This window comes from Miniopterus schreibersii, assembly GCF_964146895.1.
Source record: "Miniopterus schreibersii genome assembly, chromosome: 2".
Taxonomy (NCBI): Eukaryota; Metazoa; Chordata; class Mammalia; order Chiroptera; family Miniopteridae; genus Miniopterus; species Miniopterus schreibersii.
The window spans coordinates 178,249,583-178,273,046 of NC_138102.1; the positions used below are offsets into that span (position 1 = coordinate 178,249,583).

At 49.9% G+C, this 23,464-nt stretch overlaps 1 protein-coding gene across 6 annotated transcripts in view; it reads right to left on the bottom strand.

Moving 5' to 3' along the window:
* The window catches only part of LARGE1 (LARGE xylosyl- and glucuronyltransferase 1), a 401,066-nt gene that overhangs the window by 351,413 nt on the left and 26,189 nt on the right, over window positions 1-23,464 (bottom strand). The window contains exon 1 of one of the 6 annotated variants that reach the window (XM_081128706.1): window positions 6,688-6,853. The exons of 3 other annotated variants lie outside the window; for them this stretch is intronic. In XM_081128706.1, coding sequence (XP_080984832.1) covers window positions 6,688-6,749 — 62 coding nt within the window. In that variant the 5' untranslated portion in view covers window positions 6,750-6,853. Of the gene's footprint in view, window positions 1-1,750; window positions 1,970-5,837; window positions 5,921-6,687; window positions 6,854-23,464 lie in introns of those variants that run through there. 2 more of the 6 variants (XM_081128711.1, XM_081128707.1) reach the window with 2 other exon arrangements.

Below are 23,464 nucleotides of genomic sequence, written 5' to 3' on the forward strand. Positions count from 1 at the left end.
GAATAAATAAATGTTTTCAACCTAAATGAATCATTTGGTGGGAACTATGAGTGCACAGCCTGTATATGGGTTGAGCCCTTTATGAAGGAGTGGGTAGGACTGCGTTTGAGGCTAAAAAGCTTAAAATAATGAGATCCTGTTTTTCATGGTGATAGCCATTGCAATACACATGGAAAAGAGGGAGATCGTTTAAAACTCTGGGGTCAGGCAGAGTTGTCCCTGGGGTAGAATCCAGCTGTGACACTTTCTTTTTTATTCTTCTTTATTGTATTTATTGGGTGACACTGGTTAACAAAATTATACAGGTTTCAGGTGCACAATTCCATGACATATCCTCTGTACGCTTTACTGTGTGCTTGCCACCTTCCACCACTTTCCTGATGTAAAATCTTGGGGGTGGGAAGAGATATTTAACCTCTTACACCCCTTAATTTGTTGTGGTTATGAGGATTAACTTAAGTCACTTAAAAAATCTCAGCATACAGTAAGCACTCAATGTGAGCTGTTATTATTTAGAGATAGCATAGTAGGGAACTGTGCTGTCCAAAGGTAGTCACTAGCCACAGTGGCTATTTAAATTAATAAAAATTGAATGAAATGAAAAATTCAGTTCCTCAGTTGCACCAGCCACATTTTAAGTGCTCACTGGCTGCCTGTGGCTGGCAGAGTCCTTCCATCACGCACAAGTGCTATTGGACAGTGTGAAATAGCTTGAGGCTGGAGTGTCTGTGTGACCTTCAGCAAGTTACTTAACCTCCCTGTGCCTCACTTCCTCATCTATAAAATGGGGGTAATAGTAGCTACATTACTCAGTCCAAATGAGGATTTTCTGCTATGTAAGCCTTACAATAATGATAAATAGTAAATGCTCACCAGCTGGCACCCTAACATAAGGGACAGACACAGGTAAAGGTGTGGGATGTGCTGTTGGGAGAATAAGAAAGGTTTTTATGCAAAGCAACTCCCACGGGGCCAAACACATAGCTAACGCTCAGTTCATTCACTCTTTTTTTCAACAAATGTTCACTGAGAACCTACTATGTGCTACGCATTATTCTAGACACTGGAGAGGTAGAAATGAATGAAGGCCCTGCCCTCATGGAGGTTACAAACTTACAGTCTCAATAAGTGGGGGCTACTGTGATACAAACAGGAACCCCAACATTTCCATTTTTACCACATATTAAACACTCCTAGCAATGAAAAGGAAATGCTGCCAAATATAAAGTTATGTCGAAAGAGGTGCCTAAAAGTGCTCAAATGAACGAATGAGTGAATGAGTTGGGAAGACACTTGATAATGCACAGATAGTGAACTGGGCCCTGGGTGATCCAGTTAATTGCCCTATGGCGGTTGTGGCTAACTCAGAAAGCTGTTGCCTGGCGACACTAATAAATGATCCTAAAGCAGTCTGCACAGTGTTATGTATAAAAGCTTAATCATCTCCAACCAGAATGTCTGGGATAGAGACTGCATTCACATACATGCCCTCCGGCTTCTATTCTGGGCTCTGCTCTGACTCACCCTGTCAGCTGGGGCCGCTCACTCCCTCTGCAGTACCCAGCGAGCACCGAGCCACGGGGAGACCAGCACTCACTTCTCCCACCTGACAAACAGCCCTTCGTTGGCCCAGGACAAACAGAGCCACCCAAGAGGAGGCATCCCACTGTCCAGGAATCTCCTACCCAGCCCTCAGTCCTGCCTGCTGGGTCTGAGCAACCTGCTCTCTGGCCCTGGTTCCACTACTCACCGGGCACAACTTTCCCAGGAGGAGGCAAACGGCACCACATCTCTGCATGTGTTTCTGTTTCCAAAACCTAAAAGCTCATTTTGGCAGGTTCGCAGCTCCCTGACACAGTTCAGGGCCGTGGGAGGGGGCTGCTGAATCACTGGATCTACGTCTTATCAGCAGGAAAGGCCTCAGCAAGTTATTCCAGATCCTTCAGTCTCAGGATCCCCTTTGCTGTGTAGTCAGGAAAATAGTGTTTGCTGCCCAATGATGTTACGCAATTAGATGAGATAAGTTAAAGTGTCCACGTGTTGAGCAGGAACTAGTTTACATTCTGTCTAGTATGTCAAGGTGGGTAAACAGGAGAAAGACGTGGTTCAAGCCCCAAATGCTGTCACTATCGGTCATCCGATCCACCTTTGACTCACCCACCTTCTTATGGTTCCCAGGTGGGGGCTGGAACGGATCCCTTTCGGCCACCCTGCAATCCCTTGCACACACACTATCCTCCCAATTTTGCCACAACCGTGTTGCTTTCCACCCTGCTAGAAAGAATGCAAGGCATATGGGAATTCCTACCAGAATCCTCCACCTGCATAAGCCTTATTTCCAAGTAGTTACAACAGGACGTTTGCTTATTACAGGTCCCCCAGCGTCCATGGGTCAGTGGGAACACCACCCTGTAACCTGCCTCAGCCTAAGTGGTAACCCCCGAGAAGTGACAGGTCTGGGGTGCCAGTTACATATGGTGTAAATATGCACATTAAAACAAATCGGCAAGTATCCATGTAAAAATGCTTGTCTTGAATGTCCCACTGCAAAACACACAGGACTGGCTGATGTCTAAGGTTCTTCCTGTGTTTGATACGCTACAATTTCTGCTAGGAGCTGACCTAGCCTGCAGGACGGGGCTGCCATGACGGAAGTGACGGTCCCCACGTTATCTGAAATGGCCTCCATCCGCTTCTTCCCTCACCCCATCATGCCAGCACCCATCACACCAGCCACCGCCTCCTATTGCCTCAGCACAGCCTGAATAGAATTAAGGCAATTTCCACTCCCATGCAACTAGATTCTTCCCATCAAAAGGGTTTCTGGCCCTGGCCATGTGGCTCTTTGGTTAGGGTGTCGGCCCACTCAGTGAAGGGTTGCGGGTGCAATTCCCAGTCAAGGGCACATATCTGGGTTGCCGGTTCGATTCCTGGCCCTGGTCAGGGCGCATGAGGGAGGCAAATAATCCATGTCTCTCTCACAGTGATGTTTATCTCTCTCTCTCTCTCTCTCCCCCTTCCACTCTCTCTCTAAAGATCAATGGAAAAAATATCCTCAGGTGAGGATTAGCCAAAAAAATCAAAAAGTGTTTCTGTATACTTTATGATACTCGTTTAATATCCCTCTCTGGTAGCTGCCCAGCTCTGGGTCTGGTCCACCGAACACCACCAATCATTTCTAATGCCACTGGTTGTTCATTTTCTGCATGGCTGCTCTGTGGCAACTCAGCTGACAGACACGACAGTGACCATGGCTGACCTTGAGGGGCTCAAAAACAAATGGGCTGATACGGATGAACCTCAAAACTAAATGGGCTGCTTAAGTGCTTCAACAGAATTATAAAAGATGATGGAAGTTCAGGGCAGGAACAGCTGATTCTGAAGGTGAGGAAGTGGAAATAAAGGTCTTGAATGGAGCTGAAAATGAGCAGAATTTAGACAGCAACAGCGAGAGGGGGGAGGTGAGGGAGATCCCTTCGTTCAAGATACTAGCTGTTGATATGCATCCTCTCTCCAGCCCCTGCAGATTTAAGCCAACTGCTTAGACTTGGGCGACACCCTCCCACCGGCTACCCCGTGCCTGTTCTGACCCCCACGGGCCCGCTCACCTTCCCCATTCCCTGGGTCCTGACCCAATACTACACTCTCCGAGTTGGCATTAAGCATGGCAAGGCTAAAATTAGGACTGTTTCCATAGATATCCACAAGTCTCTGAAGCAAATCTGTTCAGCTCCCAAGTGGGGGAAAAAGGGTGGTTGTTTTTTTCCATTCTGACTGTAAAGCAACCAGGGTCTGGAAGATCCAAGCTGGCTCACGCCTGGGCACGCCTCTGAGCCTCCTGGCCCCATGGGAGGGCGACAAGGAGGCTTCTCGGGTCAGTGCAGGGGCACTGCCGGCGCCGATCCCCACTGAGCTGTAGGGTGCTGGCATGAGAAGCACCGGGCCAGGGCCACCAGTGCCCCTCACCCTCACTTCACCCTGGGAGGGATTCCCTCCGGGAGGTGGACCTGCTTCCTGCGTTTCCGAGACTCAGACCAGGGAGGTTAGGAAACTGGCTCGCCCTGTGAGATGGGCCACTCCATTCACAGCTGATACATGGGGAACCTCATGTTTTAACCCACAGTTAAAACATGAGGTTCAAAGATGCTCAGAGAACCACCACAGCCACCCAGCAAAGGGCAGTCACCGTGATGATGATGATGAGGACAGGGGTCACAAGAGTTAACAGGCAAAGCTAATGGTCACTGTTGTATCCCAGGTCCCTCGCTCATTGCTTCTCACAGATTCTCTCATTTCATGCCCCTAAAAAAGACACGTTGACATCCTAACCCCTAATGACTCAGAATGTGACCTTATTTGGAAACAGTCATTGCCGATAAAATTAAGATGAGGTCACAGTGGAGAAAACGGGCCCTTGTCCAGTATGACTGGCGGCCTTATAAGAAGATGGTCATGTGAAGACAAGCACACAGACACGATGCCAGGTGGTGACAGAGGATTGGAGGGATGGGTCTCCAAGCCAAGGAATGCCAACGACTGCCAGCAAACCACGAAGCTAGGAGCGGCACGGAGGATTCCGAGGATCCGGGTCCCATGACACACCTTGATTTCAGACTCTAGATTCCACAACTGTGAGACAACAAATTTCTGTAGTTCTGAGCCACCCAGTTTATGGTATTTCCTCAGATGGTAGGCGCCAGAAACTAATACAATCGCATCACAATTCTATGAAGACTTAGGTACCAAAACAGTCGGGTTTTACACTGAAGGACATAAAGCTTAATTGATAGCAAATAATAGCGGTAATGAAATCAACGTGGTACTAAGTGCTTCCCATACATTAACCTGTTGAATCCTCACAAAGACCCGAACCCCACAACCCCACGGAGCTATCCCATTTTAAAGGAGAGGAAAGTGAGGCACAGAAAGGTTAAGTAATTTGCCTGAAGTCACACAGCTCGCAAGTGATGGAGCCAGGATCCAAACCCAGAATCTGTGCTCTTACCCACTACAACCACTTAAAGCCAGAAGAGAGTGTCTAATCCGGCCTCGAACGCCAGTGGTCTGGTTTCAAAGCCCACATCCTTAGCCTCTCTCTCAACTTTGCCAGATAGAATACTCTGCACTTAGTGGCCCCTAAAACGCTTATTTGATGACACAAACTAATTAATGAAATGGGCAACGGCTTGCATACATCCCATGAGATCAAATTAAATTCAAATTAGTTCATTTTAGCAGTTAAAACTGACCCAGGTCCATATGGGCAATCAAAATCAGGACAGGAGCAACTAGGCGACTTAGAGTACTCAGCTGGCGGAGTGAAAAAAAGCTCCTCTCTCACAAAGCTTTTACGTACGAAGTCATTTCAGGGAACACTGACTGAGCACCTACTTTGTGCCGGCACTGTGTCAGGTGGCAAGAGTACAAAAGATATAGCCCCAGCTCAGGGAGGACATGGCAATGGCCAAGCGGCCATATGTCCTGGCCGGTACTACCACCACTGAAGTCAGAGCGGAGGTGCTGCGGAGGAGAGGACAGGTGCCTAAATCTGCCCAGCACCGGTGACATCGGTACTGCGTCTTCAACTTCAAGCTTATTCTTTATTTTAAGGCTAACTAACCCGACCACCACCCCTGCACACGCGTGCACACACACACACACACACACACACACACTCTTCCTTTTCTCCCTCTTTCCTCTGTTTCTTTCTCTCCGCAACTTTTCCCTGAAACACTAGATTTTTCACAGCATGAACCACACCGGCAACTTACAGGATATTCAGCCCTATTCAACTTGCATAATTAATCATTCATAATGAAGAGAATGAAGCTCATTACTTGCCTTAAGAAGACATATTTTCAGGGTCAGAACCTTGCACAACTAAAATTAACTGATAACTTAGTCACTGGTTATTCGCGTTAACTCAGCTACACTATCCCTCATTTGTTGAGTCAGAAATAGACTATTTCTATGTCAACAAACAAGGAGAGAACAGCCCTGGGAAGGGGGTGGCGGGAGGAGTGTCAGGAGTGGAGGGGACGAGGGGCCAGGGAGCCGAGGAAGCGGGACCTGGAATAGAGGGGACCTGCAATAGAGGTGCCCTGGCACCCTCCTTCCTGCCAGCCACTGGCCCAGCCCCAGGGTCACTCCACACGGAGCAAGCTGGCACGGCCATCGGGCGGCGCGTGGCTTAGTGGAAAGAATGCAGGCTCTGACGTGACCCTTCCTGTCACTTACCCTGTAAGAGGGGCAACAGGGTCTGCCTCAGAGTCGTTCCCAGGTCAAGTGCACCCGGGTGCTCAGAACCCCGTGTGCAGAGAAAACACACACTAAATGTTAGCCGTTAGGGTTATTAACACTGTCTTCTCCACCCCAGAATTTAACGCGGGACCTGGGCACAGAGCAGCTACCCTTCTCCGTCACCGTCACTGGCACCGGCAAAGCCACTGTACACGCTGTGAGCAAGTCATTTAGTCCCTGGGCCTGAATTTCCACGTCTCTGAAACAAGTTCTCATGTAACGATTGGGACAGACGCTGAGAGGCCAGCCGGGCTCGCGGTGGGAGGTGGCCTTCCTGGAGAGAACGCGGGACCCTGGTAAAGACTCGTGGGACGGAGCCAGCTGAGAAAACAAACTAGCCAGCCTTACATGAAAAGGGGATCCTTTCACTAGAAAACACCCACTCACCTCTGCCCTGCAACAGGGCGGCCCTTGAGGACGGGGCGGGAGCTGGCCGCCTGTCCCACCATGAAGACCTCCGGGACCTGGCAGGCGCTGGCCCTGCCGGGGCGCACGGCGCACCCCCTCGCCGCAGAAAAGGCTTGACGGTGTTTGGGTTTATTATTTCTGTACTGCCCACAAATGGCCCTTGGATGGGGCGTGAGTAGTTCTTTTTTTAACCCCCTGGCATGAGCAGCGCACGACGGAGGCACGGCTTGATTAGCTCGAGCTGTGCCCGGCCTAATGAGCCACACGGAGGAGCTGGTACGGTCCCTCCTGAACGGTGTCCAGGGCTGACCTCCCCGCTCCCTGCTCAGAACCGAAGGCGGGCATCCCCGGGAAGCCCTGGGGCCTGACCGCAGTTGTCCCAACCAAACCACTTAGCCAATGGGGTCAGCAAGCTCCGCCTCCCTCTGCCACCCCACCACCACCCTGAGAGGTGACATGGTGCAGCCAAGTGGCACTGGATTAGGAGGCCGCAAGCTTTGCCAGGGCTCAGCTGTGTGGCCAACAGTGGCCTCAGTTGGCCGGTCAGGGGCACCGGTCAGATGGCCTGTAATCAGTTCCGGCACTAAACCCTGCAGACCCCTGTTCATATCCACGTGCTGTCCACCCCCCCATTCCCCCTACCCATCCCCCCACCCCCACCCCCGCCTGCATCTCAGCCCTCCTCCGCCCCTCCCAACGGCTGGGACCTGCCTCCAGCTCGCCCGCCTGCCCTTCTCACTGCACAAATACCCAGGTACAAGTCCCAATTCCCCTCCCCCGGCTCCGTCTCCGCCCCCCCCTCCCCTCCCCACCCCTGCTACTTTTTTCATGTCTCCCTTCTCCTTAATGCCTCTCTGCGCCTCTATTTTCCGGCCTCCACTCAGGGAACTTAAGTGGAAAAGTGGTACATTATTTCCACAGACTGAGCTACCTTTGTCAAAGTGGAAACCTCATCTTTTCTGGCTGATTTGGTCCTTTGTAAGCGTCCTGAGGATGAGCCACAAAAGGGGCTAAAGGTCAGAAGGGCGCAGCCAGCTGGGGCTCCAGGCACACCTCTCACTAAGGGAGCAGAGCGGGAGTCACCGCTCCCAGGGCTCCCCTGCGACCATCCTCACTCATCCTGGGGTCTTCAGGAGCAGGCCAGCCGTGACGAGAAAAGACACGCCTCCACTCCGATCCGACCTCACAACTCTTCCACCAACGTCTCAGAACAGGACCCTGACAACAGGGCAAAGGAAACATAGTGACAGACATGGGGCAGTTCACTCAACAAACATTATTATTTTAAATGGACCATAAACTACATAAGTCTGTCCTGTTTGTACTGTAACTATTTTTTGTGGGCTAGGAGGTGCCATTCCTAAAATAAATTGAATCCTTAGGCGAGACATCCTGGGTAAGCCGATGGTTACGGCTTTCCCGCCACGCACCGGAAAGCCGGGGTCGGGCAGCTCTGGGTTCAAATGCCACCTCAGCTACTCAGTGGCTGTGAAACCTTGGGCCAGGAACCGACCCTGGGTGTGCCTCCTTGTTTGTAAACTCGGAATACTAACCTATGTCACACACACCAGATTGCTCAGAGATTACAATGGCCTCCATGTACATCATTGTCATCATTATAAGAGTGTTTACTGGGACTTCAACATGCCAGCCAGTCATCTAAGTGCTTTACATTAACCCAACACTAAGAGGTAGTGGCTGTGGTGATCTCCGTTCTACAGATGCACAGAGAAGCTGAGCAACTGGCCCAAGGTCACACAGCTGGGCAGAGAATGCAGGATTCACCTCCAGACACCCTGGCTTCAGAGTTGTACCTTTCATCTCTGATACCAGGCCCAGCGGCCAACAAAGAGGAAACTGTTCGGCAACTCACTTGCCAGCACTATTAAAATAACATTGGCTTTATTTTTATAAGAGCCATTGCCCAGCAGGGTGGTTTTATTTTGCCTTTTCAAATTAAATTTCGGTCCTGGGTGGGGGGCACTGAACCCAGTGTAACAGCTTATATCCCCGCCTGCTGTCTACTCCCCTCGTATCAGAGAGAAAGCCAGGCTGAGGGTCAGTTTGCGTGGGACTTTATGGGTCAAGCGGCATTCTCTGAGCCAAGGAGGCTGGGGCATCTCCATTCTAGAATGGCTGGCAAACCTCTCTGTGGCCAGGGCCAACTGCAGAATGACAGCCACCACCTGTCCCTCTTGACTGAGGAACGCTGGGGGCAGAGGGCCGTGCCACAGAGAGAGCAAAGATCCTCAGCCTGAAGTCCATATGCCCACCTTCAACCATTTCCAAGCGGTCCCAGGCTGGGCAGAGCCAACTCCCCTCCCGCCTGCCACTCCAGCTGCATCCGCAGAGTCGCCTGGTGCTGACATTCAAGGTGCTCCCAGGCAGTGGCCCCAGCCAGGCCCCAGAGCAGGAGACCATGAAGACAACTCACACCTGCCTCACACCCGGCAGCATCCTGGGTTTTCACTCTGGTGGGAGTGAGCTGTTGGACTTTGTTTACTTGAAAGCTTCCTTGCCAGAGCCTGAGCATGCTTGTCAGCAGCAAGCAGAGGTGGGGATCAGGGGGCAATGGGGAACCTGCCTGCCCCGAGTGCTGAGTCTCCTGCAGCCCCATCCAGGATGGGCTCTGCCAGCCACGTCACTGGCAGCTAAGGTGTGGCCGTCAGTTCCCCTGGGCTTGGGAGCGTGCCTTCAGGATAAATCCAGCATTCTGGGCTCTGGGGTGGGGTGACTGGTCCCCCCTCCCGAAGCTTCACAGCAGCCACCCCCAGATACTGCACAGTCCAGCAATCTCACCCTCAACCTTGGGATTTTATTTATTTTTTCAATCCTCACCTGAGGATATTTTTTTCCATTGCTTTTCAGAGAGAGTGAAAAAGGAAGAGAGACAGACAGACAGAGACACATGGATGTGAGTGACACAAAGATTGGTTGCCTCCCGCACGTGCCCGACAAGGCCCAGGACCAAACCTGCAACCAAGGTACATGACCTTGGCCAGAACTGAACCCGGGACCCTTCAGTCTGCAGCCAGACGCTCTAACCACTAAGCCAAACTGGCTAGGGCAACCTTGGGATTTCAGACAAAAGGTCAAGGAAGAAATTATAAGGCTGGCCAAGAACACAGGCTTAGGAGCACTACAGCTCCGGGTGTGAATCATCCATTCTCAAGCCAAGAGATCTGGGCAAGCTGCATGACATCTGTGAGCCTCAGCTTCTCATCTGTGCAATGAACACAAGAACCAGGGTAGATAGAACCCCAACCCTGGAAACCATCAGGAATGCAGGACTAAAGCGAAATGGACCCCCAAAACTCCAATCATTGGGACTTGCTCGAAGGCAGTCTATGGGTCAGAAGTCAGACAGCAGATGTCCTTGGGAACAGCAGGCGGAGGGGGACAGTAGGTAATGTCTTATATCTTGATCTGGGAGCTGGTTAGATAGGTATATTCCCCTTGTAAAAATACACCACCTGCACACTTATGCATTCTGTACTTTGCTGCTTGTATAATATGTTGCATTTCAATTTTTAAAATTTACTAGAAAAACAAACCAAAAAAAAACCTTAAGCGTAGGGCACATAAACTGGCCTGTCTTTAGCACAAAGAACTCCGCATCTGAACGCCCCGGTCATCTTCCCGCATGAGCCCCCTTCACCCAGGGCTGTAATTAAAAGGCCCTCCATAAGGCACAGTCATATTTTCAGGCCCCCAGTGGACTCAGAGCCCATCTTATCCAGTGATCCCAACACATCTCATTACTGGCTTTCACAAATATTTACTGAACAACTACTATGTACCAGGCATGTATCTAAATATGAATAGAACTAAGAAAGCCTCCTCTATTTAAAAAAAAAAAAAAAAAAAAAAAGCTTATATTGTGGGCCAGAAGAAAAGGGAAAGAAGGGAACAGGTGCCACTTATTGAGGTCCTACTGTGTACAATGGTGCTCAGGGTGGTGCCTCTGTCATATAATGAAATCTTAACATTGTTGCAAGGTTCAGACTTGTCCAGATGACCCCCAGGGCCTTCCTGCCCCTGGCCCTCTGGTGTAAACCACCCGGTTTGTGCCCAATGGAAGCCCAAAGGCTTCTCTGAGATTTGTTTTTTCCTCCAAGATTTTTTGTGGCAACTAGCACAGCAGGGCTCCGGGGACAGATGATCTGGGTTCAAACCTTAGCTGTGTGACTTTTGGTATCTTAACCTCTCTGTGCCTCAGTTTCTCCATTTTCACAATGGGAGAGATGAATGCCTCTTAGGGTTCTATGAGGATTAAGAAAGATGATTTTGTCAAATGTTTAGAATAACGCTCAGCATACAGTAAGCACCCAATTTGGCTGCTATTGTTTTCATGATTTCTGTAAATTCCTAGTGAGGTTACCCCAGTCTTCATTTTCCACAAAAACCCAGTAGCACAAGGCATCCTCTGTGGTTTTCACTGGTCACTTATCATCTTATCCCTCTCTATTTGGAAGGGGAACCAAATAGAGAAAGAGAGAGAAAGATGGAGGAATGAGAAGGACAGGAGAGGAGAGAGGGAGAAAATGAATTTTCCTTGTAGAGCCACTTCATGAGTGGCTCTGAGCCCCCCAAGATCTATGCTTTCCAATACAGTGGCCGTAGCCACATGTGGCTCCCGAATGCTTACACGTGGCATCTGAATTGAGCTGTGCTATAAATGTGTAATATATACCAGTTCTCAAAGACCCTCGTTTGAAATAAAGCATGTAAAATACCTCAATAATTTTTACATATTTTGGTTATACTTGACCTAAATACAACATATTGTTAAAATTAATTTCACCTACTTCCTTTTACTTTTAATGTGGCTACTAGAAAATTTTAAAGGATATATGTGGCCTCTGTTATATTTCTATTGGGCAGTGCTGTTCTAGCTTATCCAGGTCTTTTCCTACACAAAGGTAGTTCCCTCCTTCAAAGGCATTGTCATCCCACTTGTTAAGGTAGATGTTTCATCTTGACACAGAAATACATTTTAAACAAAATTCCATGGATAAGGAACCTGGGAGTGATGGCAGTGACTTGCCTAAGGTCACGGGACCAACAAGAGGTGGAGCCAGAATCTGACTCCAGGTCTAATGAGATGCTGAGTTCTGGCTGGTATTGGACACACTCACTCAGCCATATTGCTAAATCTATTCCTTAAAACAGTGGCCTCGCCACGCCATCACCCCAGGAAAGAATGAAGAACCAGTGTCCAGTTTCTTGCCACCAGGATCACCAACGGGTGGCTGTGTTTTAAAGGGTAATATTATTCAATACCTTGAGGGGAGACATGGTTTAAACGGGGTGTAGGTGACCTTTGGAGAGATAAAATCACAATGTATGACATCTAATTGCTACAGGAGGGGTTACCATGAGCCAAGCGCGCTGTGCATCACATGATCTAAGAAGGGATATTCCCATTACCGCTTGGGACACGGATTGTTTTAATGCCCATTTCACAGATGGGGAAACCAACTCCCAGGAAGGCTCAGTGATGTGCCCCATCACTCAGGAGTAAGTGGCCTCTGGCCTTTACTCCTGCAGTCCCCTGTGCTAAAACGCCCTGGTCCACCTGCAAGGTCTGGCTCAAAGCACCCTTTCTATAAAGTCAATACTGTTCTCCATCTTTTCATATAATCATTGCTTCCTCTGGTCACCCATGAACTTTAAGCACCATCTGTCCTGTACTCACCACAAAAGGTTAGCATGCATGGCTTACGTGTCTGTTACCTCCGCGACAGTCTGAGCCTCTACACAGGAGCAGCGATGACTTACTTATCTGTATATGTATATTCGGTGCCTGGCCCAGTATCAGGATCATAAAAATTACTAAATAAAAGTCTGTTGATTGAATGAAATAATCAACCGACCCCCCATCTTGACACCCTGGCTTTTGTTCTGAGTACCTTTTCCCAACCAGCTTCCCTTTTCTGTGTCCCGATGTTCCTCCCCACGTGGCTTCTCCACCAATCTGTCCGCATGGAGGGAGGCCAAGTGCATCGCTTTTGACTGTAGCTTAGTAACACCAATTGTCACCTCTCCACTTTTATTAATTGCTGGGTTAATCAAGCACTCCAAATTGTGCCAAACTAAGCTAACAGGAAAGCATTTCTGGGTAGCCAGAAAAACAGGTTAAAGCCGAAGCAAAAGACGGAATCACACGGCCTTGTGGAACCTGAACAACTGCCACATTCTTCAGAATATTTGGGCCTAAGTCAGAGCAGATGGAAGAAGAGTCTTGACCAAAATCTGCGCCATCCACAGCTTCTGCGCAGCAGATCGGGGTGAGAGTGAACTCTGCTGTGCTTTCTCACTGGAGCTCCTCACAGCCCTGCAAGGCTGCTGTTCTATGCCAGCTTTCAGATAAGGAAACTGAGGCTCAGGTGAGAAACAGACCACAGCCTTGCCCGGAGTCACCGAGCTAGCAGAGAGAGAGCTAAGATCCAGGCCTGCGTCTTCTCACTGCACAGGTCACACCTGGTCCCTGAATTCCAGGACCCGAAGATCACACTCCTGCCTCTTCCTGGTGGCCTGGCTCACCCTCCCACGCCTACCAGCCACAGTCTGTCCTCTCCAGCAAGACAGAGCTGCCCCAGGCGATGGAAGTTTTCTCTTCTCTGCGAAAGTTTTACCAAATCTTCCAGACACAGCAGGTGAAGACGGTTTCCTCTGGGCCCTCAGCTAGATCTTGCTTTCAAATTCTGGAAAAATTTTTCTGGAAAAATTTTTGCTCCATCTGCTTCTCTTACCTATGACATAGTCAGTAAGCACAGACGCAAAGGGACAGAAGAAAAAGGGAAAGACTTGTCTTACATGTTGATACATTTTTCAGGCTCCTGGTTGCAAAGAATAAATGCTACCCTTCCAAACTGTCCCCTTCTACCTTATAAGCAGATCTTTTTTTTTAAGGTTCAATAAAGATGCCACAGAGGCTGCCAGGCTGACTGGTAGTGACGTTCCCTGACAGGCTCCCATATGGAGTCTGCAGCATTCCAGATGCCTTCCCAGGCATGTACCAGGTTTCCAAAGGCATAGTGACAAGCTCCCCCCGGGGCTGGGAAAGGGGGTCCGTGCACAAGGCACGCTGCACGCCTCACTGTCCAGCTTAATGAGCAACACTGCTCAAAGCCTGCCTTGGGCCCAGGAGCCACCGGGGGTCCCCATGCCGAGGTGCCAGGTGAAGTCACCTGCAGCTCCCTGAATGAGTAGGTGGGGAATTCAAAGGGAAGGTGAACTGCGGGGAGGCTGATCTAAGCCTCACCACCTAGGGAGGAATCTGAGTCATGAAAGGCAAAACAATTAGGACTATCACGGAGGTACAACCGTGGGAAAGAAACTGACCCCTTTCAAAGGGGAGGGGGAAGCTGGTTAAAAGGCACAGGTCTTAGTTTATGAAAATACGTTTGAATTGCAAAAAATCACAGCAAAGAATCATGGCAATTTTTGTTGGTTTGTTAGTTTTTAGTTTATCGTCAAAGTATAAACCCCCAATTTTAAAGATTTTCTTGAATCAGCATAGGGAATAGAGACCCATAGATCCCATCTTGAGAAAGACGCACCTAATTGGCGGAGGTTAAGGAAATGAGTTTACAAGGAGCAGTTCATGAAGCAGCAAACCCACAGTGGGTGACCCCATCTAGCGCGTGAACCTGTCAACGCTGGCATCTGGGCTCACCCTCCGGGACACCAGGCTGGTGCTACAAAAGTCCCCAGGGCAGTAGCGGCAAAGACTGATGGATGACGTGGGAGAAACACCTCCCGCAACATGTGCAGTGTAGGTGGTAACAGCAGGACCGCCTGCGTCCCTCAATATTCCTGGTCCTTCTGCTTCATGAGAGAGGACAGTGACCTGGTGCAAATGAAACGCCTGTGTTTAAAGCCCATCTAGCTTCCATCCATGTCCTGCCAAGTGGCTCGCACCTCGGCCCCCAGCAGTCGTAAGCTGGTGATAGAGCGCAGGCCAGCCAGGGGCCAGGGGCCTCCAGCAGGGGGCACTGTGAAAGCTTAGGAAAAACACCAGAGATGCAATTCACCCTGAAAGGGAAAGCAAAGGCCTCTCTCATCAGGGAAACCTGAACAGCAAGAGCGACCTTTGTCACGGAAAATAACTAAAGACGGTAAATAATGCGCTTTGCAAGTAAAAGTTCCATGCACCCCACAGAGCGATAAAATGCACTTAATTACCTCGCTAGTCATGTCTAGTGAACTCCCAGGATTCGATCTTGCAACAACAGGTGCATGTAACTGAGCAGAAATTTTAATTTTCTTCCCTTGTTCTCCTTTCTTTGTTAAGATTACCTTGAACTCCGAGGGCCCAAAATTATGGAGATTTCAGCAGGCTGATGGAGCACTCTTTTAATTTATCGCTCCATAATCCAATTTTCCTCACATTGGACCACAAATCACCCCGGCCTCTTCACAAATCCACAGGGGCCGTGAGGCATGACACACAGGCTGGATGAGTTATGTTGCAAATGGGAAAACTCGTTACTTTGGGCCTCGGCTTCTGAATCATTAACACAAGAAGGTTGGGTCAGAGAATTGCTAAAGATCTCAGCAGCCAGCAAGTGGGGGGGGGGGTGCGGGGGGGGGGGGTTCTGTTATCTTAATGTTTCCTTCTTAGCATCTTAAGACCCTTTCCCGGTGAGATGATGGAAGGGGCCATGCATAAGCCTCCAGGGCCGGGCTGGATGAAGCAAGGGAACTGCCACTCAGAGCAGGCTAATGCTTGGCTACCAACTTGCAATGGCCCTGGGACCCTGATAAATGAGTGGGCTCATACCACTCCTCCAATGCCCCCCCTTCAGCCCACCAAACCCTGAACAACTGGGCCTCCATTTCTCTCTGACCTCATCCCTTTCTACTTTCTTCCATACTCCCTCTCTTCTAGCCACTGAATCTCCTTGAGGTCTCTCAATTAGCAACTGAGAAGTGGCCACAGGACCTCTGCACTGACCTCAGCCTCGGCTCTTTCCTCAGATATCCCCATGACTCATTCCTTCACCTTTTCAGGTGTTTGTTCAAATCACCTTCTCTGAGAATCCCTCCCTGACCAACTTAAACCTGCAAACTCTACCTGTCCAGACACATACCCGACCCTTCCTCCTCCCTCCCACCTATGCTTTCTTTTGCTCCATGGTACTAGTGAGAAAGTACTATGGAGAATGTACTTGTGATTGCACAAGAGACTCAATATGCTTTAGTTCTTTTGTTCCTTAGTCTGTCTCCCTCAACTAGAATATAAGGTTCCTGAGGACACTCATTTTATTAGCAGACTCATTGCCCTTAGAGCAGAGCCTCGCATGTAGTCACGCTCAATAAATATTTATGTAATGGAAAAAAAACCCAACAGGTCCAACATAGCATGGACACAATGGGCCTCAGTCAACCCTGCTTCCCTCCACGTACTGGTCATGCCTAAGCTGCCCCTCCAGACTGCAAGGAACACATTAGGCTAAAGCACTTGTATATTTGCAAAGATCATCCTGGGTCACCATGTGTGGGACCTCTTTCCTCAGATGGCATTAAAGAGTGCGAGCCCCACACACAGCTGTGATTCGGGGTGAGTCAGCCCGGGAGCAGCTGCCCACTTATCAAACCCCACATTTCTTCTGAGGTCCTAACACCGTGCCAGCCCCAGCAAAGGGCCCGACATGGGGAAGAACTTGCCACATCCAAGCAACTGTTGAATTTGGCTGGAATGTCACGACTAAGCAAGGAATAAATCCGTGGGAGACCAGCCCAGACCAGCCCAGGCCATATGGGGGAGGCCCTGAAAGGCTGGATGCCACCACCCTGCAGAGCTGCTAGATTCCGGAGGTCACCACTCACACTGCTGAGGTTGGCAGCCCAGCCTTGAATCCGCCGGCCCAGAGAAGGGAGGCCTGCCACCTCCCACAAATCACATCACCGTCTCAGTGAATCACTCACAGTGACTCCAAAAGCCACCGATCATCTCCAGGGGACAACAGGGGCACCTCTAGGTTTACTGACTGCTCAGATCCACCCCCTTGCTCTCCCCCGAAGCCTGAGCTCCCCGCAGCTTCTCTGGTGCCTGCCAGGATAAAGGCAGACCCCCTGAACCGAGCCTGTGACGGTACCAACAGCGCATGCCTTGGCAAAGCCTCCCACCAAATAGAATCAGGTTAATAAAAGGGCAGTGAGAACCTGGGGAAGTAATAACCACCGGAATGTGTGTGAGAGCCGAGCGAGGCAGTTCTCACGTGATACTCCTGTCGTCCTGATGCCCCGACTAAACACCAGAACCCCACTTTACCCAGGTAGAAACCAAGGCTCAGTGGTAGGAAGTGACCCACTCAAGCTGCAAAGTTTGCCACAGGGGTGTATATTCCACAAACAGTGCCTCTCATAGAACCAAGCGGAATCTATCCCTTGTAAGTTGCTGGAAATACAACTAAGTTGCTACTGAGCCCGTATTTTTGGTGACCCCCCTCTGTGACTTGAGCCCAGGAGCCCGGCGGAAGGCAGACACCCTTCCTTTATAGATGGTCAACTGACAGGGGGAGGTAACTGGACTTGAAGTCCTGAGCCCCACATTCAAATCAATCCCCTCCAGGCCTCAGTCTGCTGTTCATCTGCAAAATGGGACTGTTTATCCGATATTGACATCACAGGGTTGCAGGAAGGACCTGGTGATATTGACAGAGCAATAAAAGGCCTATTAACGTGCTTTGTGACCTGTGAACCGCTGTTAAGACAAAGCTGCAAGTATGATGAAATCTAGTGAGCCGTGCCCATTATGAGATTGAGTTTTAGATGTAAGCAACTCAGCTACCCTCCAGGGGTGGGTGTGGCTTCTTTCACCGGAGCTACAACTTCCTGCTCACCTCAGGCTCCAGCCAGAGTCTCTCCAAATCATAAAAGACAAGAATGCAGCCTTCATTCGCAATGACCTTCCAGGAGACACCAGACCCAGAAAAGGTGGCCCTGAATTACAAAGTGCCCCAGCAGCATCTCAGGTAAGTAAGTGGCCAAGGTGAGTTGTAGGCTGGGACCCTGGCCCAGGTGCTCTGCAGGGACACGTGGACCCAACACATTCCTACCTGCTTCCAGTCCCCTCAGAGCTCAGCCACCCCCCTTCAACAATCCCTCATACACGGTTTTCCTTGAACTTGAGTGACCAGGGCCACGTGTGTACACAAGAAGTTGGCAGGAACCCTCGTTTCAGCTTAAATAGTTTTTACTCCAATGTTATTTAAACATTAATCTGTAAAACATTAAAATTTTAAAGTTATTTAAGTAACAAATATTTACTGAGTGCTAAGCGCCAGGCACTGTGCTAATCACACGGATGGTGGGGGTGAGAAGCTTCAGGTGCAGCGATTAAAAATGAACTAAAATACCCCGCAGAAGCTGGTGAAATCAACTGGGAAAACTGCCTCGAAGGGCTTTAAAAACACAGAAGGTAAGTTCTGACCTGGGCAAGGTGAGGAAATAGTAAATAAACCGAGCAAGGCCAGAGTAGGAGTTACCCAGGAGGAGGGAGGGGAAGGAAAACACAATTCCTGGCAGAGAAGAGCCTACGAGCATCACGTGAGGGGCACGTGCCCGGGGCTCGCGGCTCTGCCACCATCGTGAAAGCGAAACAAACCGACAAGGTACTTTTTTAAAAAAATCCAACATCTGTACAAGTTGAGATGAACTTCACGGGGCTGTCGATGCGGAACCTAAACTTCCACTTTCCCACGGGAGGGAGGCGCCCTCCTCTCGGGGGGCCAGGCTGTTCTGAGGTTGGTGCCCCCGGCCCTGCACTTTCTTCACACACCTGTGCCCTCCGTGAGCGTCCCTCGGCTGCAGGGGTGCCATTTGGCGCCAAGGCCATGACTCCCTGGTGCCAAGGCAGGGCCACACCCAGTTATGAGTGGTCATGCCGCTGACCCAGAAGACAGTCACATTGATTTAATATCAAATTGTCGATTTAAAAAAATTTAAATGAAAAATATTTAATTTTTTTTAAAAAGCCTCAGAGAACACCTACCTACCTGCAAGGCCACCAAGGAACACTTTCGATAAACAGACTCCTAGAGGCTGAGCTGCCTGCTTCCCTCCCATTTTCTCAAAATCTTCTAGAATCTTAAAAAAAATCAATAAAAACCCCTCCCCGCTGCCGCATTTTCATCTGCCTCTCCATCTTCCTTCCAATCCGGGCACTGGCGTGTACAAATGTAGTAACATCGACTGTGATGTGGAGTACGCAGAGCACAGATGGGGGTGACGCTCGCTCAGCCCCTCCTCCCTACCACATGCCATCAAACAGAACCTCACACGCTGCTCCCAACAGTCCTGTTACGTATTCGGCCCATTCGAGGGATGAGACCGGTGGTGTTCTCGGCAGCTTGCTTCAGAGTCCGCGGCACCCTGAGTCAGGTGCCCGACTGAAATCGAGGTCGGCCTGACCCTAAGGCTTGAGCTTGGTCCAGCACCGCGCCTCGTTCCCCCAAAGAAAACCCGAGACGCCGACAGGGAATTTGGCACCGGGAACAACAGGGGCCATCTGCCTCTGCAATTCCGACCGGCTCCCTTCAGAAGCTCCACGGTTCTCCTTTTAATTAAATGAGCTTTCCCCTCCAGCCTCCTCATTCAATATAAATGAAAAAGATTCTTACTCAATTGTACCATCCTCCCATTCTAATTGTCACGTTTGCACGTGCAGCCATCTGACAAATGCGCGGCGAAGGCCCAGGCATTTTGCTCCCTCCCGGGACAGGGCGACTTTTGTGCGCGACCGGCGTGCCTCGGGACGGCTTGTGACATCTTTGTCAATGAGGGAGAAGAAGGCGTACCCTCTGGAGTCCCTCTACTCATCTGCTTGAGATCTGGGGGCCCAAGTAGTCCACATCTGGAAACTCTGCAGAATGGTCTCCTGAGTCTTTTCCTTGGCCCCTCCGAAGTCCTAGCAGAGGCGGGGGTCAGGCTCAAACAGGGTCTGTCTGATCCACTCACGCCGGCTCCACTTACTGTGAACACTCGACGTAAGGAGGTGGGCGCTGGGCCTTGGTGTTTGCTGGGGTCCCCCGGGGCTGAGCAGCAGGAGGGGAGGGGAGGGGAGGGGAGGGGAGGGGAGGGGAGGGGAGGGGAGGGGAGGGGAGGGGAGGGGAGGGGAGGGGAGGGGAGGGGAGGGGAGGGGAGGGGAGGGGAGGGGAGGGGAGGGGAGGGGAGGGGAGGGGAGGGGAGGGGAGGGGAGGGGAGGGGAGTCCACCTCCGCTGGAAGAGGCACCTGCCTAAAATGCCAGCGGGAGAGAGGGGGTTTGATCTGCTGGCTGAGTCAGCCGCTCGTGAACGGGGTCCTGACCGAAGAGCGGTCGCTAGCGACCAGAAGCCAGGAGAGGAGAGAAGCGAGCAGGAACCTATCCATCCATTCGGTACTCGCTGCGCGCTCCATGTGGAAAAGGCACCAAGCTCTGTGCCCGCAATCCAGTGTGGTCCAGGACGACAGACATGCCCCCCTCCTGGGGCAGGGTGCCCTCTCAGGAGATAATCAGATGACAGACACATGGGCAAACACGGATCGCAGCCCCTGGTGTCTGACACACAGAAGCCGGGAACCAGGCTGGTGGCCGCCCAGCCTTCCCAGCCCCGCAGACCCACTGGCCCCCCAGGACTGGGCGAGGACAGGGACAGTCGGGTCTGCAAAGAAAAGAGAAAGGGAGCTAAGGACCTGCGGGTACCTGCTGGGTCCTAGGCACAGTTAGTTCAGCTTAGGGGTTAAGAACATGACTCTGGGGGTTCAAATCCTGGTTTCCCCCCTAATTAGCCCCGTGGCCATGGGCAGGTTCTCAAACTCCACCTATGAGGCGGGGTCATCATCGCGGTTATCCCATCGCAGGGTCTTCGGTGAGGCTAAAATATGTCCAACGAACCCATTCACACCCAGGTTAAAAAATGTCGTGCACAGAGTTGGTGCTAAAGAGAAAAAAAATCCTGGCTATTTTTTGGAAAACTTAACCTATAGAGCTCTAGGATGTAGATTTTATCCCAATTTCACAGGTGAAGAAACAGAGGCTCGGAAAGCTGTGAAGGAACTTCGCCAAAATCTCCCAGGGAAATGCTGGAGCTGGGGTTCATATCTGGGTCGCTGAGCCATCAGCAAATAATATGCAAAGACCAAGAGTCACTGGGTATAATTCCAGTGAGGTCTGGGCTACCAAGGGCTATTTCAGATTTATTTTTCAGCTGCAGAATTCCTCGATCTATTCAAGAGGATCACTATCTTGTGGATAAGACAGCTTTATTAAGCAACTGTTCCTAAAAAAATGGTTTAGGACACAATAAGTCATAATTCCTTCCGCTGTGCTGCCTCGGTTTCCCAAAAGGGAAAAGCATTACAGAAGCTAGAAGTAGAGGTTATGAGGCTGTGGAGACTCAAGTTTTCATGGCTCTATTGGTCACAGCGGCTCCCTGCCAGCACCTTCCTCACCCAACATTGATAACCGAGAGCCACCATGTCCCAGAGCTATGCTGGGGATCAGTGCATGGTGTCTGTCACCTCCCGTCTCCTCTGCAGGCAAGCCCTTTGCTTCACCCTTGTCTAACTCAGACTCCTTGTCTGAGGCTCACTCCAGAGTTCACCACGTCTTGAAGGGGTTACCCTTCTAGGCTGTATCAAGAGCAGCCCCCTCTGTGCTCTCCCAAATACCTACAGAGATTTCTAATCCCTCCACCAGACCTGGCCTCATTGTTTTATAAGGATCAGCACAGAAATCTGTCCCCTTACCAGGCCATGACTCCCATATGGATATGAATGAAGACACTATTCCCTTTTTAATAGGTCTAGTCATTTTGTTAATAAATCTTGAACAGACATCTTTTAGCACCTACTATGTGCAAAGCACCATTTTATGTGCTAGAAGATATAGAAAGTGAATGGAGAGGATGTCAATCTAACAGGAGAGACAGGTGCAGGGAGCAGAGTGAGACTTTGATGTTACTGCATGGCTTTAGCAAGTAGCCGACCCTTTCTATCTTGGTTAATTTGTCTGGAAAATAAAATTACCATTAGAATGTCTTACTATTTCTTAAGGTGACCAGGCCTATGAAATGCTGAGCAGTCACATCCCTGGCACTCAGTAGGTATACCCGTCATGTATTTGGGCAATTCTTTGTGATAAGCATTGTAAATAATGGCTGTTTATCAAAGGGGGATATTGCTCTCTGACACCAGCCCAGCTTTAAGTCTTAAAAGTCTTCTTTCAGTTCAGTGAAAGCAGTCATTAGCTGTTTAATGGGAAATTGGAGTTAACACAATTGGCTTTGGTGAGAAATCAATTTTGAAACATTTTAAACTCAGAAACCTAGTCAACGCCCCTCTGTCCTGAACTTTGATCACAGAGTCCCAAAACACCTTTTCAAAAGGCCACCCCCTCCATGAGGATTTCTCTGATTACTCACCCAGCAGACTCTCCCCCCTTAAACTTCCCTTCCCGAGTCCTCTCTCAGGGCATCCGGCGTTCTCTCCACGCCATATGAGTTAACCATCTTGGCCTGGCCCTCTCACCATCACCAAACTCCAAGGCTTCTGTCAAACAGGATCCACATCTGAGTCATATCAACATCTCACTGTATCAGCCATCTGTTGCATAACAGTGCTGCATAACAAACCATCCAATGCAGTATCCTGAGGCATAATCGTTTATTTTCACTCATGCGTCTGCAGGCAGGCTGACCTGGGGTGGGCATGACCTCTCACTGAAGGCTTGCTGGTTGGCTGGGCAGCTCTGCTCCGAGTGTCTCTCACCCTCACCTTCCTCCTCAGACAGGCACAAGGAAAAGAGGCAGGGGAAAGAAGGAGAAACACCAAAAGGCTCCTAAGGCCTAGGCTCAGAACTAACACACCATTGCCTCTGACTCCTCCCTCACATCACAGCAACTCACGCAGTTGAGCCCAAACTCAAAGGTTGCAGGAATACACTATGACTTCTGCGTAGGAATTCAGAAAGGTGTGGAGAATTGGTGCCATTAATGCAAAAAGCAATATCACATCCACCACCCAGGTGCCTCACACATATAAAATAATCCTCAGGCAGTGAATGAATGAATAAGTGAATGAATGAATGTTGAATAAATTTCAGAGCCTTGTCAGGACACATGGCAACTGACCAGCAGCCACTGCAAATCCTGAGTCTGGCACAACAGTAACACTCTAGCTAAAACATTAGTTTGCTTCAGGTCCCTAAACTTCTATACACACATTATTTTTTTCATGGATCTCTGATTATGAAATAAATCAATATGTCCATGCGCACCTGGGAGCCCACTCTCACTAAAAGAAGACAAATGCAACACTGTTTTGCATACATGGGGTGAGGGCCGGGGTAAAAGGGGACAAGGTGAAGAGGTGACTCTGAATCAAACCTAGTGGTTAATTTTCATGTAACTTAACTACCTGGCTGAGACCAGAGGTTCGGCAGAAGCACATTGAAGTCCATGAACCTGTGTAATGATGCATTATTGAAGCCGCAGCAGGGGAAAGGGATCGGTTTGGAAGACATAAAAGACTACAGCCTGCAGAAGTGTCTTTTCCATTACAAGGTAACTGCTCAAAAAAATACATGTTAATTGACAAAGAAGACATCGCTCCAAGAGAATAGGTAAAATAAAATTAACTCATAGCTCTCCAACCCTCCTGCTCAGGAAAACCTGCAGTTCCTCCCCAGAGCTCAATCAAATAAAATAAAAAATCTTAGATGAGTCTATTTCCCCCTCTGGGTCCCACGGACACCAGCTATAGGTC